Source organism: Acinonyx jubatus, chromosome A2 (genome assembly GCF_027475565.1).
Source record: "Acinonyx jubatus isolate Ajub_Pintada_27869175 chromosome A2, VMU_Ajub_asm_v1.0, whole genome shotgun sequence".
Lineage (NCBI taxonomy): Eukaryota > Metazoa > Chordata > Mammalia > Carnivora > Felidae > Acinonyx > Acinonyx jubatus.
In genome coordinates this window covers 160581072-160606241 of record NC_069383.1, presented here as the reverse complement: position 1 = coordinate 160606241, position 25170 = coordinate 160581072, and the positions used below count along the sequence as shown (strand labels likewise).

Below are 25170 nucleotides of genomic sequence, written 5' to 3'. Positions count from 1 at the left end.
TGCATGCTGAAAAATGATGCTCTGTTGCCTCTAAAATAATTAACAAGCAAGAGAATTTCGGCTGGTGATAACGAACGGGAAAGTTGGGATTTGGGGGCTGTGGGACCTGTTGACTGACAGGCTTCATTAGAAGGAGCAGGTAACTTGTGGGCCCCAAATGCAGGAATGCCAAGTTGTTGCTTTGGCCTGTCGGCCCTTGTATTAGCTCTGGTGCCTGTTATTCGACACTGAAGTTAATCAGCAAAAGTGGTGATGACGTCATTGGTGGTGGGGTTAGTGGTAGTGGGTTGAGAGAGTGATGGTCGTGGGGGTTGTAATGTTGGAAAAGAGCTAAGTGCTGGGGGGCTGCACTGCCTTTTAGCTAATTTTTTTAAGTTTATTTTTGAGAGAGAGAGAGCACAGGGGAGGGGCAGAGAGAGAGAGAGAGAGAGAGAGAGAGAATCCTAAGCAGGCTCTACACTGTCAGCACAGAGCCGACACAGGGCTCAAACTCACAAACCTTGAGATCATGACCTGAGCTGAAATTGAGAGTTGGACATTCAACTGACTGAGCTACCCAGGTGCCTCCAGGTAATTTTTAAAAAACTAACCACCTGACCACCCATGCCATTTTAATGCTACAGATATACTGTACATATATTTATGTATTATATGTATCATTTCTATATATGTCTTATGACAAAAAGTAAGATTTTTTTCCCCATCTCTCCCCAAGAACCAAGTTTTGCCTACTTGGTGGGGGGTGGGGGGGAAGAGATGTCATTTTTTTTTGTTTGAGAATACATATCTTAGTGTATGTTTTTGAAAATCAGCTGGAACTTTTCTTGTCATTGATAAGAAAATTAAGGGGTGCCTGGGTGGCTCAGTCAGTTGAGCACCTGACTTTGGTTTGGGTCATGATCTCACGGTTTGTGAGTTCAAGCCCTACATCGGTCTCTGTGCTGACAGCTCAGAGCCTGGAGCCTGCTTCAGATTATGTGTCTTCCTCTCTCTCTGTCCCTCCCCCGCTTGTGCTCTGTCTCTCTCTGTCTCTCAAAAATAAATAAATGTAAAATTTTTTTAAAAAAAGAAAAGAAAATTAAGACGATACAAACAAAATAAAAACCATAAAGTGCAAAAAAGCAGGAATTGCTTCTGTGAACGTTATATGAAATATTGTGTTTGTCACGCAGGTGGATCTCTCGTCTAGGCTCATCAAACCTGTAGTACTTTTTCAGGTTGAGCCTACATTGCTTCTTGATGGTTCATGGTATTCTTCTTTTCTTTGTTTATAGGGTGTTGTGGTTTATACAGCTCACGTATTCTCTCAACAAGATCCGCGACAATGGGTGAGTTGGTCAAAGAGAATCCATATGCTCAATGTGTGGGAGGGTGTTTTCTGGGGAGGAGACCCTTCTGTCTCAGGAGTTTGAGCTGCAGCTAACACTTGCTGGGAGCTACTTAGTGGCAGAGAAACAGGTAAATAATACCCAGGTCTCCTGGATCCTGCTCTAGGCTCTTACCTATGTGGCCTTGCATTCACTGTGTGACTTCAGATAACACACAAAACCTCTCTGATTGTCATGTTCTCAGCTGTGAAATACAGATAGCAAGGGTTCCTGTCTACAGGGATATTGTGAAGCTTAAATCAAAAGTGAAGCTTAAATCACTTTTAAGCTTTAAATTAAGTGAAGCTCAGTTAACCACCTGGTACGTGTGACAAGAGCTTCATAAATGGTGGTGTGGTGGGAATGCATTTTTTAAATAATTTTTTTGAATGTTTATTTATTTTTGAGAGAGAAAGAGAGACAGAGCATGAGCGAGGGAGGGGCAGAGAGAGAGGGAGACACAGAATCTGGAGCAGGATCCAGGCTCCAAGCTGTCAGCACAGAGCCCCATGCGGGGCTTGAACCCATGAACCGTGAGATCATGACCTGAACCGAAGTCAGACGCTCAACAGACTGAGCCACCCAGGCGCCCTGAGAATGCATTTTTAAAATGTGTTAAGTCTCCCCTTCTTCCACCTAAGCTCCTGCTGGATGGAGAGGACAAGTATTGCCAGTTCGTAGTGTCCTCAGTGTCTCAGTTTCCTGGCTCCGCCTTATTTGGGAAACTCAGTCTATGTTGTACAAATAGCTAATCTTGCAAATGTCCTACCCTTCTCTTGGTCCTCCCAACATGGCGGCTGGGTGTTGGTATAGGGGCAACTTGTAGGATCTTGTGGCTGTCAAGGGTGGACTCTGGACGGGGTGTTTTGTCTACTGGTAGAGGATGGCCCCATCTTGCTTGCCTAGTAGCCCTCTCAACAGCTTTGCATTCCCCAGGGGTCCGTGCAAGAGCTTCTGCCTTCTGTGTTCAGGCTACAGGACACAACAAGATTTTCCTTAGAGCAACCTACCACCTACTTCCCTCTGCAGCTTCTAATCTTTGGCTCTCATGCCTTGTTGGATGTGACAGCCGCAGAAAGCAAGCTTCTCTTCTAGACTGGGAAACTCCACCCAGCTCTTGTTGGGAGAAGTCAGCCCCTAGCCTTGATAGTCCTAAATCCACCCATTCCTATGTAGAATCTTCTGAGGTGAGGTGGCAAGAGGAGAAGGGCTCCTGGTGGGTCCTTCTCATCTCCTCTCTTTATGAGTTTCCCATCATTTTTTCTCTTCCCTTGTGATAGGTATTTGCCTTACACCGCGGCTTAATGAAAGCGCTACCTTCCAGCCCTCCACACCCGACTACTGCCAAACATTTTTATTGAGTTATGATCGACATATAGCAATCTGTGCGAGCTTAAGGTGCACATGTGTTGACTTGATAACCACATATATTGAGAAGTGATTACCGCCATAGTATCCAGTAACATCTTTGCACCTCACATGATTACCATTCCTTTTTGTGTGAAGGTATTTAAGACGTACTCGTAGCAGCTAACCAAGCATGGTTGGTATTGTTTTGTTTTTAAATGCTCGTTTATTTTTGGGAGAGCGTGGACACGTGTGTGTGAGCAGGGGAGGGGCAGAGAGAGAGGATCCAAGGTGGGCTCTGTGCTGTCAGCAGAGAGATGGATACGGGGCTCGGACTCAGACTCACGAACCGACATCTGAGCTGAAGCTGGACACTTGCTTAACTGACGGAATCACCCAGGTGCCCCTGTAATACAGTATTGTTACCTAGAGTCACCACACTACATAGTAGATCCCCAAACTCATTCGTCTTATACGGTTTTCTTCCAAGACTATCGTCTTATGGGGAACCCAAACATCCAGTTTGGTAATTAAAATGAATATTACTGTTTTGCTTTCATTGTGTGTCTGCTGCTAAGACACCTTAACTTTTTCCTGAACAAGATGAAATCCTGTGGCAGAATGTGTTGGGGGAGTGGGTTCACATCCGTGTGAGTGGAAATATATTTCCAAAAGGGTCACATTAATTTAAAAAAAATCATCATTGGGGCGCCTGGGTGGCTCAGTCGGTTGGGCGTCCGACTTCGGCTCAGGTCATGATCTCGCAGTCCGTGAGTTCGAGCCCCGCGTCGGGCTCTGTGCTGACAGCTCGGAGCCTGGAGCCTGTTTCAGATTCTGTGTCTCCCTCTCTCTGCCCCTCCCCCATTCATGCTCTGTCTCTCTCTGTCTCAAAAATAAATAAAGGTTAAAAAAAATTTAAAAAAAAATCATCATTATTATTGATTCCAGAAAGCCCTTGGCTAGTGAGGAAGTCATTGTATTAATCTCCACAGCTTGGGGACCTAGCCCAGGCCCGATACAGTGCAGGCAAGTTGGGTAGATAAATAAAAGAATGAATGTGTGCCCCACATAGAGAATGTGAGAGGTGTTATAGTCGAGGCATGTACAGGGAATTTGTAAGTGGGAATTCAAAAGGCTTAATATTTGAGAAAACTAGGCACTATTGGGATTAAAAATGCATAAACACAGGGATGTTAACTTTGCGATAGTTCATCAGAGCACACACTTATGATATTTGTGCTTTTCTCCTATCATACTTGATAAAACATTATAAAAATGCATATACACTTTGGGGTGCCTGGGTGGCTCAGTTGGTTAAACGTCTGACTTTGGCTCAGGTCATGATCTCACGGTTTGGGAGTTCGAGCTCCACATCGGGCTCCATGCTGGCAGCTCAGAGCCTGGAGCCTGCTTCAGATTCTGTGTCTCCCTCTCTCTCTGCCCCTCACTCACTCACATTCTCTCTCTCTCTCTCTCTCTCCCTGTCTCAAAAATAAACATTAAAAAACTTTAAATGCATATACACTTTGACACAGCAATTCCTAATCCAGAAATTTATTCCAAAGAGATATTCATACAACGTACAGAGATACCTCACCATAGACTCTGGGATGTGCACTTATGCTATTCTGGTAACAACTTGGAATAAACAATGTTTACACAAGGGGACTAGTTGGATAAAATGTTGTGTTTGTTAGAGTAACCCTAGCTACTGTAACAAACCCAAAACTGTCCGTGGCTTAATACAAAGAAATTTAATTTTTGTTTGTTTAAGAATCCAATATGGGGCACCTGGGTGGCTCAGTGGGTTAAGCCTCCGACTCTGGCTCAGGTCATGATCTCGTGGTTTGTGGGTTCCAGCCCTGCATCAGGCTCTGTGCTGACAGCTCAGAGCCTGGAGTCTGCTTTGGATTCTGTGTCTCTCTCTCTCTGCCCCTCCCCTACTCATGCTCTGTCTCTCTCTCCTTCAAAAATAAATAAACATAAAAAAAATTTTTTTTAAAGAATCCAGTGCAAATATTTCTGGTCCGTGGGTGGCTTTCCTCCAAGCTGTAATTCAGAGACCCAGACTCCTTCTGCCTTGTAGCTCAGCCACGCTGAGGTCTTAGAGTCTTTTGCAGACTGTGGAAGGAGCAAAAAGGAACAATGGAAATGCACACCCACTTTATAAAGACCCAGCTCTGGCAATGATGCATACTATATTTGTTCACGGTCATATGACGATGCCTGGACACGAGGTGAGCTGGGAGATGTAGGTGGTGGTTGGGCCGTACCTTGGAAAGGAGAGTGTGGAGCATCTGCTTGATGTTTAGCCTCCAGGCCACCTGTGGCACAGTTACAGCCCATGGACACAGTGCAAAATACACAGCTGTTCAAAAGCATGAGTCGGGTCTGTATGGACTGACTTGGAAAGTTGCCCCCAACATATTCTTCTCCCAATTTTTATTATAGAAACATTTAAAGCTTCAAAGGTAGGGGAAGTAGTAAAACAAACTCCCATGTACCCATCACCCAGCTCCCATACGTGACAAATCTTGCTTCTCTTGGTTTGCAAGACCTACCCTAAGTGAAAAAGCAAGTAATAATACAACAGCATTGTCCCCATGAACCGTGAGATGATCATGACCTGAGCCGAGGTTGGATGCTTAACTGACTGAGCCACCCAGGCGCCCCAAGGTTTTCCTTTGCAAGCAATTATTGCCTTCTTAGAAAAAAGATGTAAACAAAACAAAAATGTACCAAAATTAGGGTTGCCGTCTCTTTTGGCCAGTGTCTGTAGAAGCAGAGCCTGATGAGAGGATTCTTGTGTGAGTGATTTCTTGAGGGAGGGCAGTCTGGAGACACTTGCAGGGCAGCGAGGGAAGCAGGACAGAGCAGAGACAGAGCCACACGGAAGGTGTTTTGGGAGTGCCTCAGCCACAGCCTGCTCCCACAGGCAGCCCTGCAGGGTGAAGTGCACCCCAGAGGGTCACCTGCTCAGAGGCACAGGGGAGGCTTGCTGTCACACTCCAGCATCTGTCTGCCGGTCATTGCCTCCGAGCCAGTGAGACAGCTGGGGGATAGGTATGCCAACCCAGTAACGCAGATGGGGGGGTTCCAAGAGCGGCCACTGTCCTACCCCCTCCTGACCTGGCAAGATAGGAAGAAGTCACGTGCTGATGTAGGTGAATGCCCGGGAAGAGACTGGGTTTTCCCTTTCACATACCTACTGCTGCTTTCGTAACTTGCCTCTGAATCACTGTCATTCACAGAAATACAGACACTGGCTGGCTCACGGCCACTTTCAAAGGGAGCCGATGGCTTCTCGTTCCTCTGCCTGCAGGCTGGGTGGCAGGGCACGCGTGTTGTAAGAGACTCCCCCAGACGGAAGGCAATTAGACCTTGGGCAAGCACCGCCAGGTCTCAGTTTTGTCATCTGATGAATGGGTATGGCGACGACCCTCACCCAATGTAATGGGATGGTTGTGAGGGTTCAGCTCCATGCGCGATCGTTAAGAGGTGGGCTCTGGGGTCACATTTCCTGGGATCGAATCTTGGTTCCGGCACTCGGGTATCGCAGTAAATCCCCTGAGACTTCAGTTTCCATGAAAACGGGGCTGGGGGGGGTGGTGAATACAACTGGGTTTCGATGAATCTTAATTGGTACCTGGAACATAGCAGGTGCTCAACTATGTCAGCCCTCCCTCTTCTCAGGGAAACACGAATTATCTGGTTCTGACTGGCTGGGCCAAAGCTGGTACAGTGAGCAGAGGCACAGTCCGGGCAACGACCAGGATTCCTGGACACACTGTCAAACTTCTTTCATTCTATTTGTTCCACTTACTCTTTTTTTTTGCATTCTGTGACCCAGGGGAGGCTACACAAATTCTCTTGGGCATCAGTTTGCACATCTGTAGAATGGAGTCCTAATGTTTACCTTCAAGTAGGGTGACCAACTGTCCTGGCTTGCCTCAGACCAGGAAGGGGGTTCCTGGGACTCTGGACTTGGAGTGCTAACACCAGGAAAGTTCCCCCACCTGGAAGGAGTATTGTGGGGTCTGCAGAAAATGCACGGAAGGGGCCTGGTGCTCGGGAGGCACCAAGGAAACGGAAGCTCTAGTTACATTTTTGGAAGTCTTTTTGCCGCTTGGAGTCTCATTTCATGCTTGGGTCGATTAAGTGATCGTCTGTTAAGTTGTTGTGTTCGTGACTGAGGAGCACGTATCTGTCTCAGGTGGATTTTTGGAGGGGCCTCTTCTCTGGTCTCCTGGCTTCTTGGCTTTGCAGAGGCCAGCAGAGGACCCGAGTCAGGTCCTGCCCTCCTCTGCCCACAGCCCTCCAGGGCTCCCACCTCCCTGGGATAAAAGCCCAAGTCCTCCCTGAGGCCCCCAACTCACTATAGGACCTGCCTCATTCCCACCCTGCCCTACCCTCGTCCCTCACTCCCCCTCACTCGCTCCCCTCCAGCCATACACACCTCCTTACTGTCCCTCCAATACCCCAGGCCCAGTCCTGCCCCAGGACCTTTGCATGAGCTGTGCCCTCCATTTGGGATGTTCTTGCCCTACATAAACACATGGTTCCCTCCCTCCCTTCTCTATTTTCAGCCCATGTGTCATCTTCTCAGTGACTACCCTAGTTTTGACATCGTATCCCTTGCCCTCACCTCTCCAGATGATCAGCTCAGTGGCAGGTGAGGAATTTTGTACGTCTTGTCCCACACAAGGGCTCAATACATAGTGCCTAGAATAGTGCCTGACATACAGCAGGTGGTTTGCATTTGTCAGAGTTGTCCGGAGAACAGAAACAATACGATGGATGCAGATAGGTAAAGATCCATTATAAGGAATTGGTTCATGCGACTAGGGAGGCTGGCAAGTCCCACAACCTTCGGGGTGATGTGCACAAGTCCCGAGCCCGGAGAGCATTTGGGAAGCTGAGCAAAGGTGAGCACGGCTGACGGGACAAGGCAGGAGATGAGCTGGGGAGGCTGCCAGGTGCCCAGTCACCTGGGCTGTGGTTCTGGTTTAGGGCAGGTTTGAGTTGTGAGCAATTGAGCCAGAGGAAGAGGGTAATGGGAAGTTCAGATGAGAGACCGCAAGTGATAATGGGCCGGAAGCCCGCAAAGGACAACGCTGCCTCTACAGATGAAAGAGGAAGCTGTTAGTAAGAAAAGAGATACAATTGAGGGGCCGTGCAGGGAAGGGACGTAAACAAGGCACGTTGTAGGAAGTGAAGAGCCTGACTGAACCATCCCTCGAAGTTGTGGGGGCCCTTTATGAGGCGCTTCCCCACCCTACAGATCAACCGGTGTTGGCATTACCTTCCACTCATCTCTGTCTTTCACATCCTGCATCCAACGCACTGGCAAGTCCTGCTGACGTCACCTCTGAGCAAACCCCAAATCTCATGCTGCTTCTGCTCTCAGCCGGGTGGCACCCACCATCCTCGCTCACCTGGACGGGCGCGGTGACTCCTCCCTGGTCATCCTGCCTCTGCCCCTCTACCGTTCATCTTCCGACCAGAGGATCCTGTTAAAACCTCAGTCCTGCCGTGTGCTGTCTGTGCTCAGACTCTGCCATGGCTCCCGTCGCTCTCTGATAGAAAGCTGGGGTGTGACAGTCGTCTAGCCGACCTTAGCCGACCTGGCCATGTCCACGCCTCCCCTTTCCCCCTGTGCACTCTGCTCTAACCACACGACCTCCCTGTAACTCCACAAAATCACCAGCTGTGGTCCTGCCCCTGGGTCCTTCATGCATATGCGGTTTCCTCTGCCCTAAGCACCTTCGTACGTATCTTACTCACCTCCCCCTGGCCTTTGTTCCAGTGTTACTTTCTCAGTGAGGTCTTCGTTGTTGAGCACCGACTGTGTGCCAGGCTCTGTTGTAGGCACTCGGCACACAGCAGTGAATGAGACAGACATAAATCCCTGCCTTCCAGGAGCTCAAAGTCCATCAGGGAAACGGATTTGAAAGAACCAATTACAAAGGTTTTTCTTCAAAGAATGGTCGTAGAAATTGCCTGAACATTGATTCCATTTCAAGCCAGAGCTACCTCTTCTTGGGTGGCAGCAGTGAAAATCACTCACCTCAGGCTTTGACAGGCCCAGGGATGCCAGTCACCAGCAGTGTGTCCTTGAACAAGTTACTTAACCTCACTGAGACTCAGTTTTCCACATCTGTATAATGGGAATTGTATTAGTTTCGTATGGCGGCTATAACAAATTACCACAAACTTTACCTCACAGATCTGGAGGTCAGAAGTCCAAAATGGGTCCCAGTTGGCTAAGATCAAGGTGCGAGCAGGGATGAGTTCCATTCTGGGGGTTCTAGAGGAGACTGTGTCTTTTTGCCTTTTCCAGCTTCTAGAGGCCACTTGGATTCCTTGGCTTGGGTCCCTCTTCCTCCATCTTCAAAGCTGGCAATGACTGGCCAAGTCTTTCTCATATTGTATCACTTTGCCTCTCTTGGCTTCATCTTTCCGTTTTAAGGACCTTTGTGATTACATTGACCCCATCTGGATAATCCAGTTTCCTCTTCATCTCGGGATCAGCTAATTCCATTGGAATCCTTAGTTCTCTCTTGCCACATAGCATAGGTTCTGGGGATTAAGACGTGGTCATCACTGTGGGCGCCTGTGTGACCAACTGTGTGAGTTGGTTGGATGTCCAACTTCAGCTTAGGTCATGATGTCACGGTTCATTAGTTCGAGCCCCACATCAGGCTCTCTGCTGTCAGTGTCGAGCCTGCTTCAGATTCTCTGTCTCCCTCTCTCTATACCCTTCCTCTGCTCTCACTCTCTCTCTCTCTCTCTCTCTCTCAAAAATAGTAAATAAATGTTAAGGTCAGGCGTAGGGCAGAGTAAAGATATGACTCAGAAGCTAAAAAATGTTAGCAGTCAAAGGCTTTATTTGGGAACTAAGGTCTTGGGCGAGGTTCTGTGACTCAGGGAGAGAGAGAGAGAGAGGAGTCAGGGAAGTCGCGCCCGGGTGTGGTGGGGTAGGGTTTTTAAGCTGCAGCAGTTCTGGGTTTAGGTCCCGGTGGGCCTTTTTCACACCAGGTTGTGCTGTCACTCAGTGACTGGTTGACCTTCAATTCATTCTGGCGCGCTGCTTGGGGCTTTCTGTTGGAAATTTTCCACTGGCAAGATGGCCGTGCCCTCCACTGTGGTTCCAGGGACATCCTGACAATAAGCATTTAAAAAAAGGATGTGGTCAAGGCACATGCACCCCAATATTGATAGCAGCACTATCAACAATAGTCAAATTATGGAAAGAGCCCAAATGTCCATCGACGGATGAATGGATAAAGAAGATATGGTGTATATATACAATGGAGCATTACTTGGCAATCAAAAAGAATGAAAGCTTGCCATTTGCAACTACGTGGATGGAACTAGAGGGTATTATGCTAAGCAAAATTAGTCAGAGAAAGACAAATATCATAGGACTTCACTCATGAGGACTTAAAGATACAAAACAGATGAACATAAGGGAAGGGAAGCAAGAATAACATAAAAACAGGGAGGGGGCCAAAACATAAGAGACTTAAATATGGAGAACAAACAGAGGGTTGCTGGAGGGGTTGTGGGAGGGGATAGGGGTTAAATAGGTAAAGGGCATTAAGGAATCTACTCCTGAACTCTCTCTCATTGTTGCACTAGATGCTAACTAACTTGGATGTACATTAAAAAAATTAAATTAAATTAAATTAAATTAAAAAAAAGGGATGTGGTCATCTTTAGAGGGGCCATTATTCTGCTGACCACAGGAATGACACTGTCGAATAAGTTTCTTCACAATCTCCTAGAAGCCTGCCTCCACCTCTGGCTTGTTGTTCTGGAGCTCACAGTGTGGTGGGGGAAATGACTACTAGAAAACTAACCATACAAATAAGCAACTATAATTATGATGTGGGTCATAAAGAAGGAGCACGAGAAGCTATGTGGGAGCACAGAGCACAGTGGAGGCTTTTTTGGGGGAAATGACACTTAAGCAAGACATGAAGAATGAGTAGGAGCTGGCCAGGCAAAGCAGAGGCAAAGGGTATAGAATGTGCAAAGGCCCTGTGGCGGGAAGTCTAGAAATGGAGAGTAACACGAGATGTGGTTTAAAGATGTGGTTGGGTGTGGTCACTGGGGCTCTGTGGGTCCTGTTTAAGTGATTTGGATTTTAATTCTGAGTGCAACAGGGAGCACTGTAGGCAGAGGTGGGGGTAGATAATCAAATCTGCATTCAGAGGTGACTACTATGTGGAGAAGAGATTGCAGGGGACAACAGAGGACGAAGGGACGTAGAAGCCGGAGGAGGATCTGTACCGAGAACAGCTGTGGCGATGGAGAAAAGTGGGTACATATGAAATGCTATTTGGATACAGAACCAACAGGGCTTGGGGACCCACTGAAAGTGAGGGTGAGGGCTAAGCAGGTAAACTGAGGTACAGAGAGGTGAAATCACTTGTCCCAGAGCTGGACTGGCTAGGATGTAGTTTTGACCGCTTCCATAGTAACCAAACAACTTAGACATTTATTTCTTAGAAGTTTATTCTTCTTGTAGATCTCTAACTTATAGATGGGACGGAGTGACCAGGCTGCCTGGTCTAGGAGATCATTCCACCTTGTTGCCTCTCCATTCCTTGGCGTGGTGGTTTCCCAAGCCATCATCCTCAGGGTTAAGGGCAGATCAGCCCACTCTGCTCATGTTCCTGCCCAAGGGGAAGGGGACAGCCTGCCTATTCTTTTTTTTTTTTTACGTTTATTTTCGAGAGAGAGAGACAAAGAAGCAGAGCACAAGCAGGGGGAGGGGCAGAGAGAGGGAGACACAGAATCTGAAGCAGGCTCCAGGCTCTGAGCTGTTAGCACAGAGCTTTAAGATCATGATCTGAGCTGAAGTTGGACCCTCAACCGACTGAGCCACCAAGGCTCCCCGACATGTTTATTCTTCTCAAGAACATGGCCAAGTGATGCACATATCACTTCCGCGCACATGCCCATGGGCAGAATTGAGTCACATGAGCTGCAGGAGACCCTGGGAATGCAATCTTTAACAGGATGGTTGTGTTACTAAAAGCTCTGGGAGGACAGCTGCCATTGTCCACTTGGAGGTTCACTGCTGGAGCTTTACCCAGGTCTTCTGTGCTCCAAAGGCTGAAATTTTGACTCTCAAACACTTCTGTCTAGAGCCCTGATGCTCCTGGTGCTGCTGGTCCAAGGACCAGCAGCATCAGCATCATTCTGGGGCTTGTGAAAAGTACAAACTCTCGGGCTCCTTCCTAGACCTGCAGAATCAGCATCTTCTTTTTCCAGATCCAGGATGTAGTTGAGGCAGCTGCTCTTGGTCCAAGGACCACACCTGGAGTAGCCAAGTGTCAACATCAGTGCTTCTCACACTCTCACATGCACCCAGATGGCCCAGGGGTCTTGCTAAAATGCAGGTTCTGGTTCATCAGTTCTGGGGCAGGGGCCCAAGATGCTGCGTTTCCATCAAACTCCCAGGCAGTGTTGATGCTCCTGGCCCGGGAACTGTACTTGGAACAGGAGGAGTCTAGGGTCTACAAGGTCCTTGACATGCTGAGCAGTTTCTCAGGACTGCTGTAACAGGTTACCACAAACCAGGGGGCTCAAAACAACAGAAATCTATTGTCTCACCATTCTGGGGGCCAGAAGTCTGAATCAAGGTGTCCATGGAGCCATGCTTTCTCTGAAGGCTCCAAGGGAGAGTTTGTTCTGTGCCTCTTTCCCAGCTTCTGGGGTGGCTGGCAATCCTTGGTATTGCTTAGTTTGAAGGCAGATCACTCCAGTGTGTGCCTCTGTTGCCACGTCGTGTTTTCCCTGAGCCTGTCTGTGCCTCTCTTCTCCTCTTCTTGTAAGTACACCAATCCTATCAGATTACAGACCACCCAGCTCCAAGAGGATCTCACGCTCTCTTGGGTCTTAATTACATTTTCAGAGACCCTATCTCCAAATCAGGTCACATTCTCAGGGACCAGGATTTAGGGCTTCAGCACATTTTTTGGGGTACATGTCAGCCCACAACAGTCCCCTTCACCCTTTCATGCTGGCTGTCCCCAATGCCCACCCCAGGGCTCTAACCCACACACTTCCTTCTGCTCTGCCCAGGTGTGAATGAATGTGAAGATACCACCGTGTGCCCAGCTTATGCAACCTGCACCAACACTTTGGACAGCTACTACTGCACTTGCAAAGGAGGCTTTCTGTCGAGCAATGGACTGACGCGGTTCCGGGGCCCAGAAGTAACATGCAAAGGTGAGCACCCCCTCCTTAAAACCCTCCGCCGTTTTGCAGGATAGTCAGGTGGAAGCTGGCTGGGCAGTGGATGTGGGCACTTTTTCTGTGTCCCAAACGTTATTTTCCCCCTCTCTCCCGCCCTGCCCCTTTTTATCTTTCTTTTTCTATGACGACAAGGATTCCTGCTCACTAAAAATCCCAACCATTTGAAACAAGCATAAGGATGAAAATAAAAGTAAACATCGTGCCATTTGTCAATATCCAGAAATAACCACTGATTTCATTTTGGGAAATCTTTTGGTTGTCTCTCCATGAAGGAAACAAGAACTTTTAACATTCGCTGAGCACCAGGCCCCCAATGAAGGGATTTATATGCATTTTTACATTAAATTGAGTGTAGGCATCCTGATGATCTCCACTGTACAGATGTGGACACTGAGGCTTGGAGTGCTGGAATGAGCTGTTCACGGCTGTGTGGTTGGACTGGCCTCCAAACCAAGTCTTTCCAACTCTCACAGCAGTTTCTGAACCAAGTCAACTCTTTGCCACACTCTAGTTGTGCGGTGTTGGGGAAACGTATTTACCCTCTCTAGGCCTCAATGTTTCCATCTGCAGAATGAGCGTATAAGAGTACCGACCTCCAAGGATAGCTGGGAAAATTAAGTGCAATGAAGTATGTAGTGTGCTAGGCACATGTATGCTCCCAAGAGCTACTACTTACTTAAATAATGTAAATTGAAATAATCCCCAGAATGAGCGACATTCTTTGTCTGTATTTCTGTGTGTTTATATCCCAATTCTCCCCTTGACAGTCAAGACCTGATTGTACCTCTGCCTAAGACCAGGGATCATTGAACTTTTTAATGCAAAGGGCCAAATAGTAAATATTTTGGAGGTTGCAAGCTGTGTGATCTCTGTCATGACCACTCAATACTCCAGTTGTAGTGCGAAAGCAGCCAAAGATGATACACAAATGAATGAATGTGTTTGTTCCAATAAAACTTTATTTATACCAACACGTGGTGGGCTGGATTTGGCCCATGAGCTCCAGTTCACTGGGTTCTGAATAAGGTTATTCATTTCTATTGTTATGGTATCCAGGGAACCCTCAAATCCTTCTTTATCTGTGAGTTACAGCTCATGGGTCATTTGGCAAGCTACAGTAGTCCTAATAGACCCAGGTTTTTCATTTTGGGTTGAAATCAATATTCCCCATCTAGAGAATAATGGATACTACAGCAAGGATTTCATCCCCTTTATGCCTTTGTCTCCGGTTTGGTGCCTAAGACATGGTGAGTATTCGATAGATATTTGTTGAATGAAGGAGCACATTACCTTATTCTTTGTCAACTCCAGTTTTCATCATCAGTTATCAGTTGTTTCTAATGTTTTACTACCTCAAACAAAGGTGGAGTGAACATTCCTGTGATCTGATCTTGATGTCCAGGAGCAGCTCCAGATTTCTGTCTAGAAGTACAGTTTTCTGGGAGGAGCTGTAAGAGACGTGCCTTGAGGTTGTGTTTGCATGACAAGTATATAGCAAGTGTTTAGGCGACGTGACCAGGGCTGGAGGAGACTTGAGCTGGGCCTCCCCATGGCACCATGACAACTCAATTGTATGGGTCCCTCAACTCCTTTGCAAGTAATTCTTCATTGTCTACTCCTGGGGAGATACTTCACTACATCAAACTTAGACATCAAAACTGAATGTGTCAAAATCAATGACAGTCATTTATTTTGTTCATAAATGTATCTGCCATTTGAGTTGAGTTCAGTGAGTATGGCTGGTCTCTGTTCCGTGCAGTTTCAGCTGAGTTGGCTTAAGTGGGGGCTAGAGGATCCACTTTAAAGGCAGCATACGCACAAGGCTGGCATCTGCTGCTGGCCGTGGGCTGGCTGCTCCACCAGGGCTGTGGGCTGGAGGTCTTGGTTCTTCTCCAGGTCAGCTGCTTTTTCATGGCTGGTTGGGCTTCCTCACATATGGCAGCTAAGCCCCAAGAATGAGCATCTCAAGAGAACAGGGAGGGGGTGCATGGTATCTTTATGACCTAGTACCACTCCCAGAGTCCCAGCAGGCTCAGATTCTAGAGAAGGGAACATCGGTACCACTGCTTGCTGGAAGGAGTACAAATTCATAAAATGAAGGGTATATAGCATGGAAGACGTTGTCTCCACCATCTTTGGAAATACAATCTGCTACACAAGATGAAGCAAATTAGTGGCTCCAACTCTTTCTGTGTCCAGATATAGATGAATGTTCTCAAAGCCCCCAACCGTGTGGTGCCAACTCAGTCTGCAAAAACCTGCAGGGGAGATACAAGTGCAGCTGCTTGCCTGGTTTCTCTTCTCCCACTGGAAATGACTGGACCTCGGGAAAGCCGGGTCATTTCTCATGCACAGGTAATGCTCTCAGGCATGGGTCTTGGGTGGACAGCGACCACTGGTGGGCAGTGTCTCTCACCTGAGCCACAGTCTTTGGTCTGCTCACTCTCCTCCACTGCTCCTCAGACATCGATGAATGCCTCTCCGATGGGGTCTGCCCAGAGCATGCTGAGTGTATCAACTCCTTGGGAAGCTACAATTGCAGCTGCCAGGTTGGATTCATCTCTCACAACTCGGTCTGTGAAGGTATAGAGGACCTGCTTTTCTTTATGTAGCTACTCAATTAATTAACAACCACCTCACTTGATGATTCTGTGAGGTTAGAGACTATATTCTTCATTTTGGGGGTGAGAAAATTTAGGCTCAGACCATTGAAGTGACTTCCCCCAAAAGACACAGCTATTAAGTAGAAGAGCCAGGATTGGAACTCCAGTCAAGGGTCTACTCTGAGTGCAGCAGCAGGTCCGACAATACTCGAGAGCAATGGCGGGGGGGGGGGGGGGGAGGGGTGCTGTGTCCCATGAGCAATAACTTTCAAGGGAGATGCTGGCAATGCCTGGAAACGTTTTTGATTGTCACAACTGGTGGTGGTGACGGGCTCCTCTTGTCTAGTGAGGAGAGGCCACAGATGCTGCTAAACACCTTACAATGCACAGAACAGCTTCCCTACAACCAAAAATAATCTGGCCCCAGATGTCTTTAGTTCTGAGACAGAGAAACTGCGTGATAGGGTGAGCTCAGGCTCAAACTTCAGAACTATTTCCTATAATGTATTTGGTTCAAGACCTCAGGGTTACCCTCAACCCCTACCCCATGCCTTCCATACTAAATCAGTCATCATAGCTTGGGGAATTTACCTGCTAAATATGTCTTGAATCTCTCCATTCTTCCTCATGCTTGGTTCGGGCTTCATCATCAGTTTAGCAGCGTCCTCCCTGGGCTTGTCCTTCCTCCATTCTTGTCCCCTCGAATCCATCCTTCCAAACTGCAGCCAGAATTTGCTCACAAGAAGCAAGGGCTCCATCTCCCTGCATCTGGTTCAGAACTATTGTTCTCCATGCTCGTTTGTAGGGAAGGTGACTCCATCAAGCAAGGCATGGAGTGATCCAGCCCTTATCACATCCCCTGGGCTTGGAGTCAGAGATATTTGAGGTCCTCTCTGACTTTTCTGATACATTTGTAGCAGTAGCTATTGCTGAAAAACAGATCACCCTGAAAGTCAGTGGCTAGAGACAAGCACCATATACGTGGTTTGTGTTCTGTGCATTGGAAATTTAGGCTGGGCTCTGCTGGCCACTTGCTTGCGTCTGTACTGGGCTTGTTCGTGTGTCTGTGGTCAGCTGTGAGTCAGCTTGCTCATCTCGGCTGGGCTGCCTCACGTGTCGGGGGCTCCTGTGGGATGATCCATCTCTCTTCCACCTTGTCTCTCCTTCTTCATTAGGTGAGTCTAGGGCTTGTTCATGTGGCAGAAGCAAGGGGCTTAAAGAATGAGCAGCAGCAAATAAGTCTCTAGAAATCTAAGACTTGGAACTGGCACGACATCATTTCTGCTGTGTTCTTTTGGCCAGTGAAAGTCATAGGCCAGATTCAAGCTGGATTCGAGGTGTGGCGAAACAAGCTCCCATTATAGAGGAGGCGTGGCAAAGTCACACCGCACCGCGCCATCTGCATCCCATGGTGTGGGTGCAGGGAGGAGTAAAGGAGCACAGCCATTCTATGTTCATCTGTCTTGGAGCTATTCACCGCCCTCCACTTATATATATTGGGTCAGAATTTATTCTCGTGGCCAAGCTTCAGTGTAAGGGAGATGAGGAGAAAGGGGAGAACATACACAGTGAATTTCTGTTTGCAGTTTCCTATTCTCATTTCTTCATCTGCTTTGTCTTGGGTTTTCACCTCCACTGACCAGACGTGGATGAATGTGCTGACCCCGCAACTTGCCCGGAGCACGCAACTTGTCACAACAGTCCTGGAAGCTACTCTTGTGTCTGCAACCTAGGATTTGAATCCAGCAGTGGAAACATGAGCTTGCAGGGCCCAGGAGACACATGTGAAGGTCGGTGGGAAGGGTTTGTTGGGGAACCTGGTCCAAGTCTGCATGCAAAGACAGCAGTCGTGGGTGAGGGGTCAGGATGAGACTGGGCTGAGCTGAAGGACCTCATCTGCTAAGCTGATGCCAAAAATTGCTCATCCATTCACTCATGCACTCATTCAAGAAATACTTCCTGAGCACCTACTATATGCCAGGCACTCTTCTAGAGCTGGTGGATGCAGCACCAAATCACATAGGCAAAACGATTTGTTCTCCTAGAACTCATCATCTAGGGTTAAGGGAGATAGATAGTAAAATAAATGCATGGCCATATGTATTCCAGGAGTATCTGAAAGAAATAAAGATAAATAAGGCAGGAAAGGTGCATAGGCAGCGCTGGGAGTAGGGGTCAACTTTTAGTAGTGTGAATGGTAAGGAAAGGCCACACTGAAAAGTTGATACTTGAGAAAAGATGTGAAGGATATGAGGGAGTGAGATATTGGGTATCTGGGGAAGGGTGTTCCAGGAGGAGGGAACCACAGATACAAAGGGCTGGAGGCAGGATCCCAGCCAAGGTGCTAAGCTCTTCCGGACATGTACTCATTGTCTGCCCAACACCCTGATGGTATTAGTGGTGTTTTATGCCCATTTCATAGATGAGGAACCTGAGCCTCCATCGTGGTAAAACAACTCTTCCATGGTCAAATAGCTAGGAAGTAGGGGAGTCAGGATCTGAACTGGCCATCATTGACTTGAGTCCAAATTTCCAGACTCTGACTCAAGACCACCTGGGAATCTGTCACCTAAGACGTCCAGAACCAGACTGAACCTGATTTTGAATCCTGGTGTGCCTTTCACAGGCTGTGTGACTCTGCACAATTGTGATGCCTCAGTTTCCTCATCAGAAAAATGGAAGTAATATTAGTGTGCACCTCACAGGGCTGCCGTGAGCATTCCTCGAGCAGGTGCATGTAAGGGATGTTCTTCAGTGTCTGTCACAAAAATCTCAACACATTAGCAGTTAATTTTTTTTTTAGCTAACAAGTACTTACCTCATACTTGTTATTCTCCAGACTCTGCTCTGAGTCCTTCCCAGATCACACCTTATTCAATGCTCACACAACCCTATGGGGGAAGTAGTATTATTATCCCTGTCTGACAGATGAGGGCACTGAGACACACAGAGGTGAACTATCTTGCCCAGTGCATTGTCAGCTCAGGGCCACCAGAACAAAACACTGCAGACAGGGTGGTTTCAACATTGAGATCTATTTTCCCTCCATTGTGGAGGCTGGAAGTCTGAGACCACAGCTGGGTTCTGGAGAGGGCTGTCCTCCTTGCTTCCAGATGACTGCCTTCATTCTGGGGTCATGGACAGTGAGTTCTGATTTCTCTCCCTCTTTTTATGGGTACTAATCCCATCTTTTTTAAAGTTTATTTAGTTGTTTTTGAGAGAAGGAGAGAGAGATCTCACAGTAGGAACAGAGGGGGAGAGAGAGAGGAAGAGAGAGGGAGAGAGAGAGAGAGAGAGAGAGAGAGAGAGAGAGAGAGAGAGAATCCCTAGCAGGCTCTGCACTGGGTATACAGAGCCAGATGCAGGGTTCGAACTCACCAGCTGTGAGATCATGACCTGAACAGAAACCTAGAGTTGTATGCTTAATTGACTGAGCCACCCAGGTGCTCCAGGGCACTAATCCCATCTTAAGACCTCATCAACCTAATCATCTTGTGAATGCCTTTTGTCCAGATACCATCTCTCCGAGTGTTGGGGATGTAACGTATCAATCTGGGGGCACATATTTCAGTCCACAGCACCCAGTAACACACAGTCTATAGGGACAGAGCCAACCTTTGAGTCCAGGCTGTCCATGCTTTGCACCCCTCCACTTGGATGCCTCTCAGTCATTATTATTATTACTGATAACATAGTATTTTTTAGAGGGAGGAATTGAGATTTATCAAGGTACGGGGTCCAGGGAGTTCAAGGCTGAGGGAGCAAACAGTGAGCCTTCCTGGACCTACAGGTAATCAGTGAATCTGGACCAGGAATTACTAAGGGGTTAGCAAGGAAAGATGAGGTACGTGAGCTTAGGTGGGTCCAAACTCTCAGAGTCTCATGTGTTCTAAAGAGGAGTTTGGGTTTTATCCCGAAGTGTGGAGAGCCTCATCAAGAGATTTGTGTGGGTCACATCCTGGCTCTCTGCACTTCCTTTCAGCAGTGTTTAAGAGGGTGCAAGCAGAGCCAGGGAGACCGGCGGCTTTAGTCAGGATGGGGTTGTGCACTGCCATGGCCTCAGCATCCTTTATCCATTTGACTCAGCCTAGTTTTCTGCTTAGATGTGGACGAATGTGCCAGGAACTCAACTCTTTGTGGCCTCAGCTCGGTGTGTACCAACACCCCAGGGGAATACCACTGCTCCTGCCTGCCTGGGTTCTTTTCACCTGTTGATTGGACCCCTGAGAAACCAGAGGATTTCAGATGTACAGGTAATGCTCCCAGCCATGCTGAGGACTTCTCATGGATGTCAACGTACCCTGAAGAGAGTGGCTTACAAACAACCCTTTCTGCTTGCTCATGATCCTGTGGGTTGACTGCATGGTTTTTGAAGGTGGGGGTGGGCACTAAGGTGGCACGAGGTCTAAAATGGCCTCACTTATATGGCTTGTAGTTGGTGCTTGGCTCTGCGTGGGAGCTCAGATAGGCCCTTCAGTTTTCCTCATGGGCCTGTCCACACCAAAATTTTGGATGGTTACTACTGCACTTGCAATCGAGGCTTTCCGGCCAACAATGGACTGATGCAGTTCAGGAACCCAGGAGTGACATGAAAAGTTGAGTACGCACCCCCTCAAAACCCTCCGCCATTTTGTAGGATAATCAGGTGGAAGATGGCTGGGCAGTGGATGTAGGTACTTTTTTTTGTCCCAAACGTTATTTTCTCTCCCTCTCCTTCCCTGCCCTCTTTTCATTCTTTTTCCATAGTGACAATGATTCCTGTTCATTCAAAATTCTAACCATTTGGAGCTGACACTAAGATGAAAATAAAAGTGAAAACCAATATCTAGAAATAAACCACTGATTTCATTTTGGGAAAGCTTTTGCTTGTCTCTCCATGAACAAAACAAGAATTTGTAACATTCGCTAAGTACCAGGCCCCCAATGAAGGGATTTATGTGCATTTTTACATTAAATTGAGTGTAGGCATCCTGATGATCTCCACTGTATAGATGTGGACACTGAGGCTTGGAGTGCTGGAATGAGCTGTTCACAGCTGTGTGGTTGGACTGGCCTCCAAACCCAGTCTTTCCAACTCTCACAGCAGTTTCTGAACCAAGTCAACTCTTTGCCACACTCTAGTTGTGCGGTGTTGGGGAAACGTATTTACCCTCTCTAGGCCTCAATGTTTCCATCTGCAGAATGAGCGTATAAGAGTACCTACCTCCAAGGATAGTTGGGAAAATTAAGTGCAATGAAGTATGTAGTGTGATAGGCACATGTATGCTCCCAAGAGCTACTAATTACCTATGTAATGTAAATTGAAATAATCCCCAGAATGAGCGACATTCTGTGTATGTATTTCTGTGTGTTTATATCCCAATTCTCCCCTTGACAGTCAAGATCTCATTGTACCTCTGCCTAAGACCAGGGATCATTGAACTTTTTAATGCAAAGGGCCAAATAGTAAATATTTTGGAGGTTGCAAGCTGTGTGATCTCTGTCATGACCACTCAATACTCCAGTTGTAGTGCGAAAGCAGCCAAAGATGATACACAAATGAATGAGTGTGTTTGTTCCAATAAAACTTTATTTATACCAACACGTGGTGGGCTGGATTTGGCCCATGAGCTCTAGTTCACTGGGTTCTGAATAAGGTTATTCATTTCTATTGTTATGGTATCCAGGGAGCCACTAATTTGCTTCATCTTGTGTAGCAGATTGTATTTCCAAAGTTGGTGGAGACAACGTCTTCCATGCTATATACCCTTCATTTTATGAATTTGTACTCCTTCCAGCAAGCAGTGGTACCGATGTTCCCTTCTCTAGAATCTGAGCCTGCTGGGACTCTGGGAGTGGTACTAGGTCATAAAGATACCATGCACCCCCTCCCTGTTCTCTTGAGATGCTCATTCTTGGGGCTTAGCTGCCATATGTGAGGAAGCCCAACCAGCCATGAAAAAGCAGCTGACCTGGAGAAGAACCAAGACCTCCAGCCCACAGCCCTGGTGGAGCAGCCAGCCCACGGCCAGCAGCAGATGCCAGCCTTGTGTGTATGCTGCCTTTAAAGTGGATCCTCTAGCCCCCACTTAAGCCAACTCAGCTGAGACTGCACGGAACAGAGACCAGCCATACTCACTGAACTCAACTCAAATGGCAGATACATTTATGAACAAAATAAATGACTGTCATTGATTTTGACACATTCAGTTTTGATGTCTAAGTTTGATGTAGTGAAGTATCTCCCCAGGAGTAGACAATGAAGAATTACTTGCAAAGGAGTTGAGGGACCCATACAATTGAGTTGTCATGGTGCCATGGGGAGGCCCAGCTCAAGTCTCCTCCAGCCCTGGTCACGTCGCCTAAACACTTGCTATGTACTTGTCATGCAAACACAACCTCAAGGCACGTCTCTTACAGCTCCTCCCAGAAAACTGTACTTCTAGACAGAAATCTGGAGCTGCTCCTGGACATCAAGATCAGATCACAGGAATGTTCACTCCACCTTTGTTTGAGGTAGTAAAACATTAGAAACAACTGATAATTGATGATGAAAACTGGAGTTGACAAAGAATAAGGTAATGTGCTCCTTCATTCAACAAATATCTATCGAATACTCACCATGTCTTAGGCACCAAACCGGAGACAAAGGCATAAAGGGGATGAAATCCTTGCTGTAGTATCCATTATTCTCTAGATGGGGAATATTGATTTCAACCCAAAATGAAAAACCTGGGTCTATCAGGACTACTGTAGCTTGCCAAATGACCCATGAGCCGTAACTCAAAGATAAAGAAGGATTTGAGGGCTCCCTGGATGCCATAACAATAGAAATGAATAACCTTATTCAGCACCCAGTGAACTGGAGCTCATGGGCCAAATCCAGCCCACCACGTGTTGGTATAAATAAAGTTTTATTGGAACAAACACATTCATTCATTTGTGTATCATCTTTGGCTGCTTTCGCACTACAACTGGAGTATTGAGTGGTCGTGACAGAGATCACACAGCTTGCAACCTCCAAAATATTTACTATTTGGAGTTTCTGCTTCCATACAAATTTTAGAATAGCTTATTCTAGCTCTGTGAAGAATACTCATGTTATTTTGACAGGGATTGCATTGCATGTGTAGATTGCTTTGGATAGCATCAACATTTTAATAATATCTGTTCTTCCTATCCTTGGGCATGGAATGCTTTTCCATTTCTTTGTGTCTTCTTCATTTTCTTTCATATGCTGTCTATACTCTTCAACGTACAGATCTTTTAGCTCTTTGGTTACGTTTATTCCTAGGTATGTTATGATTTTTGGTGCAATTGCAAATGGGATTGATTCATTGATTTCTCTTTCTGCTGCTTCATTATCGGTGTATTGAAATGCTAACGATTTCTGTATGCTGATTTCATCTTCTGTGAATTTGCTGAGTTCCTGTATCAGCTCTAGCAGTTTTTTGGTGGTGTCTTTTGGGTTTTCCACATAGAGTATCATGTCATGTGAAAAATGAAAGTTTGACTTCCTCCTTGCCAATTCGTATCCTTTTGATTTCTTTGTACTGTCTGATTGCTGAGGCTAGGATTTCCAGTGCTATGTTTAACAACAATGGTGAGAGTGGACATCCCTGTCATATTCCTGACCTTAGGCAGAAAGCTCTCAGTTTTTCCCCATTGAAAATGAGGGAAATGAGCTGTGGGCATTTGTATATAGCCTTTATGATGTTGAGGTATGTTCCTCCTATCCTGACTTTCTGGAGGGTTTTTATCAAAAAAGGATGCTGTGTTTTCTCAAATGCTTTGTCTGCATCTATTGAGGGGATCGTGTGGCTCTTATCCTTTCTTTTATTAACGTGATGTATCAAGTTGAATGATTTTCAGATATTCTACCAGCCCTGCAGCCCAGGGTAAATCCTACTTTATCGCAGTATAATTCTTTGAACGTATTGTTGGATTTGATCTGCCAGTATCTTGTTGAGAATGTTTACATCCATGTTCATCAGGGGAACTGGTCTGTAATTCTCTTTTTCAGTGGGTCTTTACCTGGTTTGGGAATCAAGGAAATGCTGGTCTCCTAGGATGAGTTTGGAAGTTTTCTTCCATTTCTATTTTTTTGAATAGCTTCAAAAGAATAGATTTGACTCTTCTTTAAATGTTTGATAGAATTCTCCTGGGAAGCCATCTGGCCCTGGAACCTTGTTTATTGGGGGATTTTTGATTACTGATTCAGTTTCTTTACTGACTATGGGTCTGTTCAAATTTTCTGTTTCCTCCTGTTTCAGTTTTGGTAGTTTATACGTTTCTAGGAATTTATCCATTTCTTCTAGGTTGCCCAATTTGTTGGCATACACTATCTCATAACATTCTCTTATTATGGTTTGTATTTCTGCGGTGTTGGTTGTGGTCTCTCTTCTTTCATTTGTGATTTAATTTATTTGGGTCCTTTCCTTTTTCTTTTTGATGAGTCTGGCTAGGGGTTTATCAGTTTTGTTAACTGTTTCAAAAAACCAGCTCCTAGTTTCATTAATCTGTTCTACTGGCTTTTTCAATTTCAATATAATTGATTTCTGCTCTAATCTTCATTATTTTCCTTCTTCTGCTGGTTTGGGGCTTTATTTACTGTTCTTGTCTAGCCCCCTTAGGTGTGAGATTAGGTTGTGTATTTGAGACCTTTCTTCCTTCTTTAGGAAGGCCTGGATTGCTATATACTTCTGTCTTATGACCACCTTTACTGCATCCCAGACATTTTAGACTGTTGTGTTTTCATTTGCATTGGTTTCCATATACTTTTTAATTTCTTTTTTAATTTCTTGGTTAACCCATTCATTCTTTAATAGGATGTTCTTTAACCTCCAAGTATTTGTAGTTTTTCCACATTTTTTCTTATGGTTGATTTCAGGTTTCATAGCATTGTGGTCTGAAACTACACATGGTATGATCTCGATCTCTTCATACTTGTAGATGGCTGACTTGTGATCCATTCTGGAGAATGTACCATGTACACTTGAGAAGAATGTATATTCTACCTTTAGGATAAAATGTTCTAAATACGTCTGTTAAGTCCATCTGGTCCAGCGTGTCATTCAAAGCCATTGTTTCCTTGCTAATTTTCTGCTTAGATGATGTGTCCATTGCCATAAGTGGGGTGTTAAAGTCCCCTACTATTATGGTATTATTATCAATGAGTTTCTTTATATGTGTGATTAATTGATTTACGTGGCTGGCTGCTGTCAAGTTGGGGGCATAAATATTCACTATTGTTAGATCTTATTGGTGGATAGACCCCTTCATTATGATATAATGCCCTTGTTCATCTCTTGTTACAGTCTTTATTTTAAAATCTAGTTTGTATGATGTAAGTATGGCTACTCCAGCTTTCTTTTGACATCTATCAGCTTGATAGATGGTTACCCATCCCCTCACTTTCAATCTGCACGTGCTCTTGGGTCTAAAATAAATCTCTTGTAGGCAGCATATAGGTGGATGTTGTTTTTCTTATCCATTCTGATACTGTCTTTTCATTGGAGCATTTAGACCATTACGTTCAGAGGGATTATTGAGAGATATGAATTTAGTGCCATTGTGTTGCCTACGGTTGGTGTTTCTGGTGATAC

General features: G+C 46.1%; 1 protein-coding gene across 3 annotated transcripts in view; it reads left to right on the top strand.

The window, feature by feature from the left end:
* The window catches only part of ADGRE1 (adhesion G protein-coupled receptor E1), a 66078-nt gene that overhangs the window by 1014 nt on the left and 39894 nt on the right, over positions 1–25170 (top strand). For all 3 annotated transcript variants that reach the window (XM_053219993.1, XM_053219992.1, XM_027050262.2), the window contains exons 2-7: positions 1275–1328; positions 12810–12956; positions 15183–15338; positions 15447–15566; positions 17230–17376; positions 19690–19839. In XM_053219993.1, coding sequence (XP_053075968.1) covers positions 1275–1328; positions 12810–12956; positions 15183–15338; positions 15447–15566; positions 17230–17376; positions 19690–19839 — 774 coding nt within the window. The remainder of the gene's footprint in view (positions 1–1274; positions 1329–12809; positions 12957–15182; positions 15339–15446; positions 15567–17229; positions 17377–19689; positions 19840–25170) is intronic.